Source organism: Pararge aegeria, chromosome 2 (assembly GCF_905163445.1).
Source record: "Pararge aegeria chromosome 2, ilParAegt1.1, whole genome shotgun sequence".
In the NCBI taxonomy this organism is placed as follows: Eukaryota; Metazoa; Arthropoda; class Insecta; order Lepidoptera; family Nymphalidae; genus Pararge; species Pararge aegeria.
Genome location: NC_053181.1, coordinates 18,406,996 through 18,421,328, shown reverse-complemented (window position 1 = coordinate 18,421,328; position 14,333 = coordinate 18,406,996). Strand labels below are relative to the sequence as shown.

At 35.0% G+C, this 14,333-nt stretch overlaps 2 protein-coding genes across 3 annotated transcripts in view; both read right to left on the bottom strand.

The window, feature by feature from the left end:
• Nucleotides 1-6,827, bottom strand: part of LOC120634986 (ras-related protein Rab6) — a 40,203-nt gene extending 33,376 nt beyond the window's left edge. Inside the window, exons 1-3 of one of the 2 annotated variants that reach the window (XM_039905891.1) lie at nucleotides 6,503-6,827; nucleotides 6,086-6,144; nucleotides 2,702-2,861 (exon numbers count right to left, since the gene is read on the bottom strand). In XM_039905891.1, coding sequence (XP_039761825.1) covers nucleotides 2,702-2,861; nucleotides 6,086-6,144; nucleotides 6,503-6,572 — 289 coding nt within the window. In that variant the 5' untranslated portion in view covers nucleotides 6,573-6,827. The remainder of the gene's footprint in view (nucleotides 1-2,701; nucleotides 2,862-6,085; nucleotides 6,145-6,502) is intronic. The other variant, XM_039905899.1, reaches the window with a different exon arrangement.
• Nucleotides 6,828-8,412: 1,585 nt separating this feature from the next.
• LOC120632359 (protein FAM8A1) lies at nucleotides 8,413-14,269 on the bottom strand. The gene is made up of 4 exons (XM_039902217.1): nucleotides 13,815-14,269; nucleotides 11,881-12,019; nucleotides 11,283-11,409; nucleotides 8,413-10,154 (listed from the first exon to the last, which is right to left on the bottom strand). Exons 1-4 carry the CDS (start codon nucleotides 14,116-14,118, stop codon nucleotides 9,831-9,833), a joined length of 894 nt encoding a protein of 297 aa, XP_039758151.1. The 5' UTR covers nucleotides 14,119-14,269; the 3' UTR covers nucleotides 8,413-9,830.
• Nucleotides 14,270-14,333: the final 64 nt, after the last annotated feature.

Sequence of the window (14,333 nt, the reverse complement as noted above, 5' to 3'; positions counted from 1 at the left end):
CCAGGATCTTGTTATCCATTATCGATTGTGCTCCACACCAAACAGATCTTCAGCAATGTACCCTCTACGCACGTTTCGCTCCGAAACCGGAGCATCCTCAGGAGATGTTGACTTTACAATTAATGATTGTAAAAAAAAAAAATTAATAATTATTTTTTAGCGAAACTTGCGTAGAGGGTTCTTTGCTGAAGATCTTTTTGGTGTGGAGTATAAGGATTGAAGAAATTATAAATTACACCACACATATTCTCCTACTTTTCTCCGAATATAGCAAATTAAGCTTAATTTTCATAATCTATCCACTGGACTAACGAGTTAACATGCACCATTATTATCGTAGCAAGTGCTTTTTAATTTCTAAAAAACGCACATAACACCGAAAGGTTACGAGGTGCGTGCCGGGGATCGAACTCGGTCCCCTAGACTGGAAGGCTACAGACCAAACCGCTAGGCTATCACCGCTATTTACCAACTGTGTAAATGGTTAGCCATAATTGATGTTCTTCACACAGCCTAGTATCCGTTTCATAAATATGCAGAGATGAATTATTTAGTTACGATACAAAACACATTACACTTTTTATAGTTTCTATTTATTTTACCGTCTTTTCCTAGAGCTTAGATAAGAGCTACTCTTGCAGGCATATTATAAAGAGAAATCAATTCAAATCAAAAAAATATTTATTACGTAGGTTCCTACTTGCCACTAATGGATGGCTGGCTAGCAGTGGCGTGCACTTAATACATGCACAAAAGCACTGCCTACCCTAAAATTCATATACAAGTCGTGTAGGAGGTGGATTTTGGCAATTTATGCAATTTTCCTGCTGTATGCATACCCTGGTAAGAAACCCAGTGCACGCGACTGCTGGCTAGTTAATATAACGTAAGTGAGATTGTTTTTATGTTTGGAAACAGAAACTCTCAATATAGTACCCATACCCTTCGTTTCGGAAGGTTTGTAACATACAAAACAGCTAGCACGTGTGAGAAGGAGACATTTTCCCCACCGTTTCATCTACTCTAGGTGCATGGACGTTTTTTTTTATCCTACTTCCCTACTAATATTATAAAAGTCAATGTAATCCCTACTTCCCTATCCCTACTAATAATATAAATGTCAATGTAAGTTTGTTTGTTACGCTTGCACGCAAAAACTGCTTAACCGATCCTCATTAAACTTTGTACACATATTCTAGGAAGTGTTAGAAGTAATATAGAATACTTTTTATCCCGACATTAAGCTCGGTTCCTATGGGAGAGGGGATGAAAGTGTTTGACGATTTTACACCATAACTCCGACAAATTATAACCGATTTAAATAATTATTTTTGTACAATAGAGGTTATAATATGTGTTTAATTTTGCCCAAACTTTGTGTAGATCTGATGAATGTGGTTGGAGATAGAGGACATAACTCCTCAGCGGACAGCAGCAAAACCCCACATTTAAGGCTTAGCGATACTGAATACTTCATGTTTTTTTAGAACTACAACTAAATTGAATGCCACATCAAAAAACAAAATCAAACGCAGACGAAGTCGCGGGCAACAGCTAGTAATATTATAAATAAGAAGAAAGTGTGGATGTTTGTTACTCTAAAATTTTATTACGAGCTAAGCCGCGCGCAGTACCGCCCCGTCACTGTCGTATTGGGGCAAGCGTGAAGTTCGCCAGGGGTTGAGCTCCAGAGCTCCACGACATCGAGGGGAGAAGGGGGACGTCGACCTAAGGATGCCTACAGTGAGAAACGGGTCTCGGCTTAGGTTGACCTTGGAACTAAACCCACGTCCGAATGACGAAAGAAAACGGGGACCTCGTCTTCGCTGGCAAAGACGCTGTGTAGGCGTTATAACTGTGTTACCTAGTTGTAATACCCACATTGTCGATCGTTATATATATGATAGTCAGGGTCGTAACTGAGGTGCTTAGGGAGTCTCCCGATAAGATCAGCGTTAAGGTCGGGAGTGTGCTTTCCAATAGTCATTATTATTAATGAAATATTATTGTTTATAAGAAAAAAAACATTTTATTACTAAGACTATCGAGACAAAACTTTCCTTTAGTTAAAGGTATAATGAAAATCGCGCGAATTGCACTAGGCATCACTGATATCGGATAGTAAGTTTACGTCTTTTTGTACGCGGTTCTCAACCTTCAATACATAATATTATAACATTGCATCACGACAACTTAGTTAAAGCGGGTGAAACCGAAGGGAAGAGCTAGTTATCTTTATAGAAACTGGTTTTGTGCTTATTTTTTTTTTTTTTTTTAAAGTATATAGACAAGTGCTTGACTGCAATCACACCTGATGGTAAATGATGAAGCAGCCTAAGATGAAGCGCGCTTGCCTAGAAGATGCCTATTCACTCTTGATTTGAAGGTACCCAGATTATAGGTATCAGGGAAGACGGAAGATGGGAGGGCATTCCAGGCCTTTGCGGTGCGGATCAGAAAGGAAGAAGCAAAACGCTTCGTACGTGTTGATGGTATTTCAACCACGTAACGGTGCAGATTCTTTCGGTGCCTCGCAGTTCGATGGTAGAATTTCTGTCGAAAGATTTCTGTCTTACACTTGCGCATACTGTACATAGACTCTTCCACATATCTTCCCTGTAAACTTATGTTCATAACCACAACTGGGTTCAGCTTTGAAGTTATCTAGGTTCTATAATTAATTATAATAATTATCACTTACTGGTAATATCATAGACAACGACAGCTACAGTGGAGTCCCGGATGTAGGAAGGTATGAGCGATCTGAACCGCTCTTGCCCCGCCGTGTCCCACAGCTGCAGTCGCACTGTGCGATCCTCCAGATACATTGTCTTGGAGAGAAAGTCTATACCGATAGTCGCCTGTTGAAATAAAACATTTTTTTAGGCTTGTGCTTCTTTTATTTTATTGTCCAATAACTATGTGAACTTAAGACTCGTAAAAGAGATATTTAACGCATGTTGGGCTTCACTAGAAAGGATAGGAAGAGATGCAAAGAATGAAGAGAAATTACTTGAAGATGGTATTACCCTATGCTCTATGTTTATAACTCCGTAACTACTTTTTTTTTATTTGATGTACAATAAGAGTGTATTCTTTCATTAATTAATTATTTAATTCATTCATTCATCATACCTTACCAAAAATTTTAATGGAGATTGACAGGGCACATGCGTTGCGAGGAACCCAAGATGGGGTGAAGCTTTGACTAGATAGTTGGGATGGCTCAAAGAGAAAAAGGAGTAGACAAAGATGCACAGACAGCCGGTTGACGCAGTGGACAGCGACCCTGCTTCCTGCATCTAAGGCCGTGAATTTAATTCCCATAACTGGAAAAATGTTTGTGATGCACATTAATGTTTTTCAGTGTCTGGGTGGTTATCTGTATATTATGATAGTTAGTACCCATAACACACAGATGTGTGTATTGTCGTAGTATATTTATATTTATTGTTTGTAAATATATATATATATACATTCAAAACAAAAATCTAGGTACATGTGGTCAAGCCTGGTCAGAACTGGGACACCTGGATTCACCTGTAGGAGGCCTATGCTTCAGAAGATGTGCTTACTACAAAAAACGATTGTTAATTTATTCCTTTTATATAATATACATCATATATCAGCAATAAAGTCTTTACTTATCATCAGTTGTTTAGTTTTTAACGTTAGTTTTTAACGTTCAGTATGATTTTCCACAAATCCTGTGGAATCTGTTTGATTTTCTGGGATCGAATCTAGCCCTGTTACTATGGAGGGTAACCTACAAGTCAAGGAAGGACAAACAAATATAAACAAGTACACTTTCAAATTAATAATATTTGGTAAGGATTTTAAGATGTTCACTAGATACACAACAATGTCCTCAACCTTAGCCTGTATTCTGAATACAATTAATTGAAAATAAGCTTATCATGCAATATACACAGGACAGCTATTTGCTGGCTTTATTTTTTTTTTTCATTTCATGATTACTGATGATTAACACAATTCAAAAAAGGCTGTACTTTGTAAATTCTTAATAATCATTTAATAAATTGATGAATCTCAATGAGTTTCCATTCATTTTTGTCATCATCAAACACAATTTCTGCAGGCATAACTTTTATAGTTGTAAGTTTTATACTTTTTGAGAAAATCGATTTGGAGTACCAAGGTAGCAAGTTGCCCGGTTTATTTACTGTCCAGTGAGGAAAAGGGAAAATTGACAGTAAATTATAATCCTATCGTCTCATAATGGTACAGTTACCATGTTAATACACCTTTTTCTATAAAAAAGGTGTATTAACATTCACATAATAATATGTTGAATCCAAATTAGTGTTAAATTATAAATAAAAATTAGGATATTACGTTAAATAGATTTGCACTCTATATGGGACACAAGGAAGTGCTAAATTTTTGGTTTGCAACAAGTTTTTAACACTTAACTAAGTGAAATTTGTATCTCCTAAAGATCTATTTAGAGGATGTAATCAATCTAAAGTGGCAATTTTTATACAAAATTACCAATTTAAACTTTTTCAACATAACTTCACACCAAAGATCTATTATGAGTTTCTGTGAGTCACACTTATTTGATTAATTTGAGCTGGTTAACTGTACTGTAATATTTTATATATGATTGAACCTAGGATCTTTATGGGTTGGGTTGGGTGGATGGTTTTAAATTATGTATTTAAAATAACACAGAAATGCTAATGTAACTAGCTAGAACATGAAAGTTTCTGTAGATTTCTTTGTATTCATGAGTCTGTAGAGTAAGGAAGACCAACTGTATCAATACAGTAGATACTTTAATATTTCTCGCATACATTTTTAATAACACATTTTGCTATGACAAAATATTAAAACCAACTTTGAATAACAATACAGACTAATTAATTAATATTGTTTATTAATTAACTGATGTAATTATTTACTACTATGCTCTATATACAGTTATTACTGATTGGGTAATAGTAAAACACAGATTTGCAATTAAAAAAACAAATGTCTATTGCTATACTGTTATCAACTAAACATTGTGTTATCACCAATCTAACAGCAATTACTTTAATGATAATAAAGTTTATTCATGTGTCTAACTTGTCCCATATGCTGTAGTCCTAGTTGCCAACTAATTGCCTAACCAATTTTATATTTGATGCATGAGGATTTATTGCCCTTTCTAGTGACACCAAGGGGTGGTTTTATTATTTGGGCAAAAAAAAAATATCCTGACTGTTAAGCTGTCCAATCCCACTGACCATCATATATAGGACAAAATGTATGCAAAATGAAAATTAGATCAGACAGGTTAGTGCAGAAATGCTGGCAAAATTATTATTCATCCCACACACAATGGGACAACTTCCTTGTTTGTGTTTGCAAAACTCCAATTGAAGGACTGACTTTTAATTTTTTATAAAACATTGCATTTCTATGTCTTATTGTTTTATACTTTTGTATTACTTAAGACAGCCTAGCGAAGCATGGCCAAATTTGGGTTTAATATTTACTTGCATCAATATAAAATTTCTTTTAAAATAATTCAGTCCTAGACAATGTAGATTAAATTACACTTGCAAGTGATTCTAAAATAATTGGCTCTGAAGATCTCATAATGAGTTGGTACTATTACAAAAGCACATCCCCAACACATATTTTATAAAAAAAAAACTTTCATCTCATCTGTACATCCATGGAAGGTATGAAGGAGTAATCTAGGCTCCTTTAAACTACAAGGAAGACAGAGGAAGAGAGGAGTTGGTGAAATGTTGTGACACATTGCCTTACTGACAGGTGCCTTTAATGCCTTGGTTTAGTGAAAATAGGCATAAATCACAATCCCTAAGCTTTGGGAAGAAGGCTTCAAAATTAACTTTTTAGGCTACTTAATACAGAAGGAAAGGGAAAACAAATACTGTATCATGTCATCAACAAACAATCACTTTCTAGTTCCTTTAACAATGTCTCATTTTATGTTGAGTTAAACAAGTGTTCTTTAAAGGCCTGTCAATTAGTTAATTATTTATTATTTGTCTATGACAATTGTTTTCTATTCAAAACCAAAATTAATGTTTAGTCAGCGTAAACTCACCTGATACGTGTTGTCAAAACTATCGTACATGAACCTAGTGATCAGCGACGTTTTTCCCACTGAAAAAAAAACACAAGTTACGGGTCATTGCACTGTCTAATTACGTCGAGCCTATCCAACAAAGAATGCATTGGTTAACGGGAGTAAAGAATAACGTGAGAACTGCGGGATCGAGCGGCGATGTTAATCATAAACTCAAGAGTAACCTAGTACATCTATTATATTATTTTTGCTGCGTAATCTACAGTAATTACGACATTAAAATCGATGTCCCACAAAACGGAATTCCGTCGAATCGAAGTAGGTCGATGTAGGTCAGTAATTCAATAAGTCTAGACAAATCTATATACGTGTCGTAAATTCAAAAACTATAAATTAAAGATGTACGACTGCCTGGCCAATTTGATTTCGACTCACCACTCTGTTCGCCCAGGAATACGAGCTTAAACTTGCGCAAGGGGTTACCGAATTCGCCCGACGTAGACATGGTTATTGTTTTAATAAATTAAGTTCGCTTAACTATAATTTCACAGTAATTCTTATCACAGAAAACTACATGAACAATGACAGTTCCACGGCCACTCCTGCGGCAGGCACACACGAGCGTAGCGCCGCCACGTTACGGCAGACTGACGGCGGTTGTCGCTATTCGCAAGCCAACTCAGCAAAATGACATCATGCTGAAATTATTGGATCCAATTTTCCATCCAATATGGACTAGTTTCAACTTTTCATAGAAACTAATTTGTAAAACTACAAATTTTCCAAAAACAACTTAATGATTTTTTTAAATTAAAATCAAAATTCATTTATTTTTGAACGCACCCAAAATTTGACTTTGACATACATTCAGGTGAGTTTAGATAGAGCGTTATAACGCGAACACAAATACAAATTTCTGACTACATTCACCTTACTCTAAACATATTATAAACACTAACGAAACTGGTTACATTTTTAGTATTTTAGAGTAATCTTTAAAATCCCTAATAAAGTGTCAGTGATGTCAAAACTAGGTTCATTCCGCTGTGTCATATTCTGTGGCACATTCCGTTCCACACTTCCACTTCGTAATATAGCGCAGGTGTGGAATGCTCATTTAAATCTTCTATTATTTATGGCATTACAGCGAAGTGTACACATACGAATATTTTTTTTTTTCGTATTTGCACACGTTTTTTTTTATTATTTCAATAATTCTGAAGCGGTTAAAACTAAGCTATACTTTATTTTTTACGAAGAAAACTAAACCCACTACCTAACAATGGTATGGCCGAGCTTGGTGATGTCCACAAAATTTTTCAAAGTGTGTGGACATCCAAGGTGTGTGTGGTCAAGTCGTGACACTTGCGTGAATTTTCAAAAATGTGAAAAGAAATATTTCTTTTTAAGTACAGAAGGAGCGGCCCGCGGCTCATCTCTGTTCTTTTTAGGTCGCCCAAGGACACCGCATCGAGCAGGTTGAGGAGCCCTGATAAGCTGTTTTAGCGCAGTGGGTAGGAGTTCGACTGACTTTTGGGAGGCAGAGTTCGAATCCCAGCACGCACCTTTAACTTTTCTATGTTATGTACGTTTTAAGTAATTAAAAATATCACTTGATTTGACGGTGAAGGCAAACGTAAGGAAAGGTATGTGAAGTCCAGCAATCCGCACTGGGCCAGCGTGGTGGACTACGGCCTTAACACCTCATTGCGAGAGGATACCCATGCCCTATGGTGGGCCGGTAATGGGTCGATATGATGATGAGGCTATGGCAAAAGCTGCACACTTCATTGCCTGTGATCGTTATGCCGATGCGCTCAGCCATTTGTATCCAGCCAGGCGTAGCTGGCACTTTTTGTATGTACATCCACGCATTTATAGGTTTCCACTTCTGATGAACTGTGCAGGTTCATTATGCCAATACGTGTGACTCAAAATTTTTGCGAGTTACATCTCTAGCACATAACCTAAGATATACACATACATACTATATTTACGAACTCCCAGGCGCGATGGTATCGAAGTGGCGCTATCTAATGACAATACTGTTTCTCAGTATTAAAACTAGATAACCTGTCCGTTATAGCCTTCGTACAAAAGTCGAGTATCGAAACACTATAGCAAAAGTTATCTTATTTATGCAATTCAAGTTTAAGTTTGCCCAAGTTTTTTAGGCTCTTAATAATGAGTAGTAAAAAACTGTAGTAGTAGAAAATTCTACTACTATAGTGTTTTATTATAATAAGTATTTCGGTATAGTGCTTAAATACGAAATGGACCTCATATTTTCGAGCGTGCAAATTGGATACAGATAATTTAGGGCAGCAACAAAAGTAAGACAAAAATATGTCGACGAATTTCATATTTATTTCTAGAATTTTGTCGAACGCGTTAGTCACCTGTATTGAATTTTACATATATTTTTATATCTTAATCATGAATATGAACATGGTACTAAGCACTGGTTTTTCTAATCTTATATTTAATCCTACTTAATATATTTTTTTTTATTTTCATTCATTTGTACAAGTTATTTTTAATAGGTACATTGTCTCTTACATAGTTACATAATAATTTTAATGTTAACATCTAGATTTTCAATAACCGACATCAATGAATGCAATATCTTTGGTTACCTAAAGCTAAACAGCTTATATGACAGCTGCAGTTAATTAAATTAGTTCTTTAACTATTCACTGTAATATTTTCAAAAAAATTTCGTATCAAATTCAAATGAACCGCCAATTCATTTATTATTCCGGTAAAGTCATTTTAGTTTTGCAAACGAAACGAGTAGAAGTGTGGAAGAACTAAGGATTTAAAAAATAAAGTCGATTGACATGATGACAAAGTTGCTTGGACGCATCCAGCTCCGCTTTTATCTCTCACAAGATAGAAAAATGAATGTTAAAATGCAAAATGTAAATTGTTGATGTTGGAAAAGAGCCACTGCTGAGTTTCTTGCCGGCTTCTTCTGTTGTACACCACAAAAAAATAAAGAAAATATAAAAACAAGACGCCTTTCCTTTTATTAGAGCGAGACTGTTACCGGAAGACTTGGTAACGAGAAAATTATTTATTAAACAATTTAAGAAATATCCATTACTTACTAACATACCTTACTATGGTATAATTAATTGTTATGAATTTTTAACTACCCATGGGTCACCACCCATCTTTCGTCTCGCTGATGTCGTACGAGGCGACTAAGACAATATAACGGAGAATGGGCAGTAGTATCCTCTATGCTTCTACTACAATCTACCCGATCCCCAACCCGTCTGCACAGCGCGGTGTTCATGGGTAAACCCTCGCGTTAAGGAAGCCTTTAATCCAGCAGAAAACTGTTATGGGCTCTTGATAATTACTTAAAAAAGGTTAATCACGGGCATAACTCATCAAGCGTAAATTCCAGACGCTCTTTGCCTCATTCCCCAATTTCTACCACACTGTAATGGTGATAGAAACAGGAAAACAGAATTAACCAACAGCGCTATGAGGATATTCTTCATCGGAAGCTGTTTGCCGAGGTCTAAAGGAACCGTCGTATTGGCTATGTAAATAAATAATAAATATATCAACGACGGAGGGATGTTGTCCAATGCTGGTCGTGGCGGAACATGAACAACGCAGAGAGGAAACAGCAGCGATATGAGGATATAATTCATCACGAAGAGTAGTATTGCTACTGGGAAGCTAAATTGTTTTCTGGGGTATATCAGAACTGGCTCATTGGGTGTCTAAATAAATAATACGACAACGATTACGGAGCGTGTCTTCTCTGAGGGAAAATGTTCTCCTCGACAACTATAACACCGCACAGCAGGTCGTAGCCCGTGCGGTTGTGGCGGAACATGAACAAAACAACGCAGAGAGGAAACAGCAGCGTTATCAGGACATTCTTCATCAAGGAGCGCAATAATGCTATTTGGAAACTTAATTGTGTGCCGGGGTATATTAGAACTGTGTCGATGGGTCTGCCTTCCACTGGTATGACGGCTGAGGCGGTGAGTACACGGAGGCCCATTATCGCTTTGCCAGGAGTCGCACCACCAGACCGTCCCGCGGTGCTGCTCAGACAAAATGCCTGAAACAGAATATTTAATTGTTTAGCAGACTTGGTTGACGGACATCCTGCCAGCACGGACGGAAGTAGCAAAATCAATTTCTTAAAATAAAAAGTTATAAAGTACTTTGAGGCAGTAAATTTAAGAAAGGAGGTGCATTTTGTGCATGAATAATAGTAGATTGTCCTACAAGGACATAAAACAACCCATTTTATCACAGGTAGTTCTCTGAAATTTGGCATCGTTGTTTATTTGAATTGCGAAGGCTCAAAATAATGTAAATAAAATAAATTATTTCAAAAAAAACAAATTAACGTGTAAAATTAATTATAATAGAATACATTTAAAAAAAAATAACTTCATAATAATAGAATTTCAGATGCAAATCTCTTAACAGAAAATATAATAGGTTTCAAAGTAACTACATATCTATTAGTTTCGTTATTTTTCGCCCACTTATATTCCCCTGAACACAGACTACACAAATATACCACGAGTCAAGTGATGATGAACAAACTATACTTATGTTATTAATTATTAGTTATATTAATTTCTTGTCGTAAAACATCAAGGTATAAAAGCATAATATGGATGGAAATAAATGGAAGATTTTAAAAAGAGAAAATTACAAAATGTAACAAACGACGTGTTTATATACTCTTTCCATCAAAAAATAGGTATGCCCTAGATCAATTTTAGAGATCAATTTTAACTATATGCTTTCATAAAATTTATATTTTAAGATTACTTATTCATGTCCTGAGAAGCCTAGCCAATCTATAATCTAATTACAAATAATAAAGATAGACAGTATATAATAACTTAAAAAATTTGAGCAATAAAATACACTGGATGTGACTGTCAATTAAAGAAAAGTGTCAGCAAAGCCAATGGTAATTTCTAGTGTAAAAAACCAATAGTTTATGCTTAAAATAAGCATAAACTACTGAAAATCCATAAAGCAATTAAAGTGATAGTTAATCTTATTTTAAGTAAGGACATACATGTTTTAAGATGTTTCTAAACCATCATATTTTTCCTTTGTTTTTTTCATTGAAGGGTTTGTTGTCTAAATTTTGTATGAGACTGCATAGCTAGGTTTTGTTAGTTTTAGTACAATATTGATAAGTATAAATAGAATACTATACCTCATATAAGCAAACTCCAATTCTATAGATCATTTCTACTACAAGTATTTCAGATGTCAGTTCCAATGCAAACTTGTAATCATCATAATGCTCGGTGAACTTGTATAAATCAAACTTCTCGAGGTTACTGAAACAGCAAATTTGGTCAAAAACAGTAATGGTACGAAGGAGGTAAGTTTCAAATACCAAGAAGGGGTATAGCCTAGTCACTTGTGCCTGAACATGTGAACAGAACTGTGTTGTTAATGGTATTTTAATCCACTACAAGTTAGCCCTTGCCTGCAAGCTTTCCTGGTTAGTAAGTGATGATGCAGTCTAAGATCCTAGCGGGCTAACCTGTAAAGGAGTATGGTAGTCATACCCCTAATCGGTTTCTACGCGACATCCCACTGGAACACATAATCGCTTACCTGCACGTCTAGGTTGGTGGGGTGATAACTACCACATAATAACAACAAACTAATAACAAATTATAAATACCTGCACATGAGTTAGCATGATGCAGCACAAAGCAAACCCTGTACAAGCCATTTAATAAATTTTTACTCTCAACATAAGATCTAATGGTTGCCATGGCATTAAAAAATAATTTACTTACATAACCTCAAACATATCCACAGCCATAAATGTTACGAGGAGCTTAATTATAAACAGAAGGATGAAATCAATTAGCTCGGCCATCACTCTTTTATATAACGGCGGTATCAAATACTCATACCCTCCATGCCTGGCTATAGCTGAAAGTTAAGACAAATACTATATTATTATTATATTTGTTATTCTAAGCTTGAGCTTAATGCCCCAATGCAGATTGACTGCTTCTCATTTTTTACAAGAATGTTTCTCATAACAAATAAACTTTCTGTTGTATACTTTATACATCGGATTTATATTAGTTATCACTGTTTCAGTACATTTATACTTATTTAAAAATGCGAAAGTGTGCATGAATTCCATTCCTGTAGGTTTTAAAAAAATCAACATTTTTTTATCTATGCACAGATTGAAACATAATATAATAAGAAAAATTAACAGTTAAACCAAAATACACCAGTTTTCAGTTTTCCAGAACCATTATTTTTTTATTAGTGAATAATAAAAAAATAATGAATATATAGGCCCAGAGGGCAGAGGTGGCTAATTAAAAAAAAACACAATCTTTCCATTAAGGTGTTAATTATAGGGATTGTTGATAATCTAGCTTAGCTACATACATGCGCAAAAGCTTAGCCTACCCTAATTTTTTGATATAACTTTTATAGTATTATATTCTCCATTATATGCCAGAAACATGGTTTTATGCTAATGTATATATATATAAATATCAGGAGTACTAATGTCCATTTTCTATATTCAATCTATCTGTAATCTTTTCATTCGTCTATACATTTTTTATTGATATTTCTCTGAAAAGATGATGTAAATATACTAAAGCATGCAATGCTGGGTCTTCAAATAGAAATCTTGTATATAAACTAACAGTTTGCCAAGTCTACCTGAAAGGTTAATTAAGGTGAAGCTCTCTGAGTTTCTTGTCTGCTCTTCCAAATTGGTGATAGTCACTACTAACAGACTGCCTTGACGTTTCAACAGTTCTTATAAACTTGCTATTCAGTTCATATTCGGCCTTCACAAATATGACCATGTTACTGAATTTGTCAAAAACTCAAGTATCTTCCTATTCATCATCTCGGGGATATGCATGTACATTCACTTACTGTATATAATAGGATTTAGTGTACAAGCTGTGGAATTGTGGAATGCACTTCCAATGAGAATACAACCATCCAAATCACTGGCAATGTTTAAGAAAGCAGTTAAGGCCAACAACTAACAATAACATGTATTATATACTTACTCTTTTATTGTATGTTAAAGTATTTAAATATGTAAGTGTTGTTATTATATATATTAGTTTATTTTTATATTTATTTATTAATTATATTATGTACTTTTGATCTATTTGTAGTTTACGTATAAGTATGTAGATATTTGCATGTATGTATATAATAATGTTTATAATACTCCCTTCAATGGGTAGTTGAAATAAAGACAAAATTGTGTTTCTTTGAAAATACAAGAAACAACATTTATAGCCCTTACTTCAGGTCTTTAAAATCAAAATAATTTCTTCTTAAAATAAACTCTTAAACATCTTTTTTAAATGTCACTTATCACTGTAAAAAACATTGGTGACTTTGAGAAAAGAGTTCTTTACATGTACTTTAAATTTGTACCACCAGCAGTCCATTCTCCTCTTCTTTTTTTCCCTAATTCAAAAGTTGCCTGGCAGGGATCGCTATAAGCGATAAGGCAGCCTCATGTATTCTACTTGTTTCTTTATGATTCTGTTTTTATTATATTTTGTGTATGTTGTGGTATACAATTAAAGAGTTAAATAATAATAATAATAATAAACGAGGCTAGACTAGACTACCTACTTGAAATAAATTAATTTTGAATTTAAATATATTATACAAAATTCTGTTGAATACAGAAGTTAGCTAGTTTATATGAAAAAAAACAGTATACTTTCTGCTGGGGTCTGTAGTTCTTGCTGCCCCGCCTGGTTATCTGCCGGCGGTCTCGGAGGATCTGGCGCTTGGAAAGCCAGCTGCTGTCCTTGAAACTGATAGTTGTTATTCAGCAAAGGTACGTTTGTGGTGTTGCTCTGCAGCCCTTGCAGTGACATCATGTAGTAAGGGAAACATGTCGATAGATTCTGGTACATTTGCGCTTGTTGCAGCCATAATCGCAGGGCCTTGAAGTATATCTCTCGCTCAGATAATTCTCTTGGCGGTCCGACATTTTCCGCGAGTCTCTCGGTTTCCGACATTGTGATTAAACTACATTAATAAGTTGAAACAACAAATTTATATACGGTTTTAACTGTAGGTACACGTCAGTTTTGTTATTTTATTGAAAAATAATTTGCCTATTTGCAAATTTCAAACACAGAGCACAATACAATACAATATACACACCAATGACAAATGACAATAATGTAAAATGTTGTAGTAATCCTTAGGGATGGCGATTTCCAATCAAATA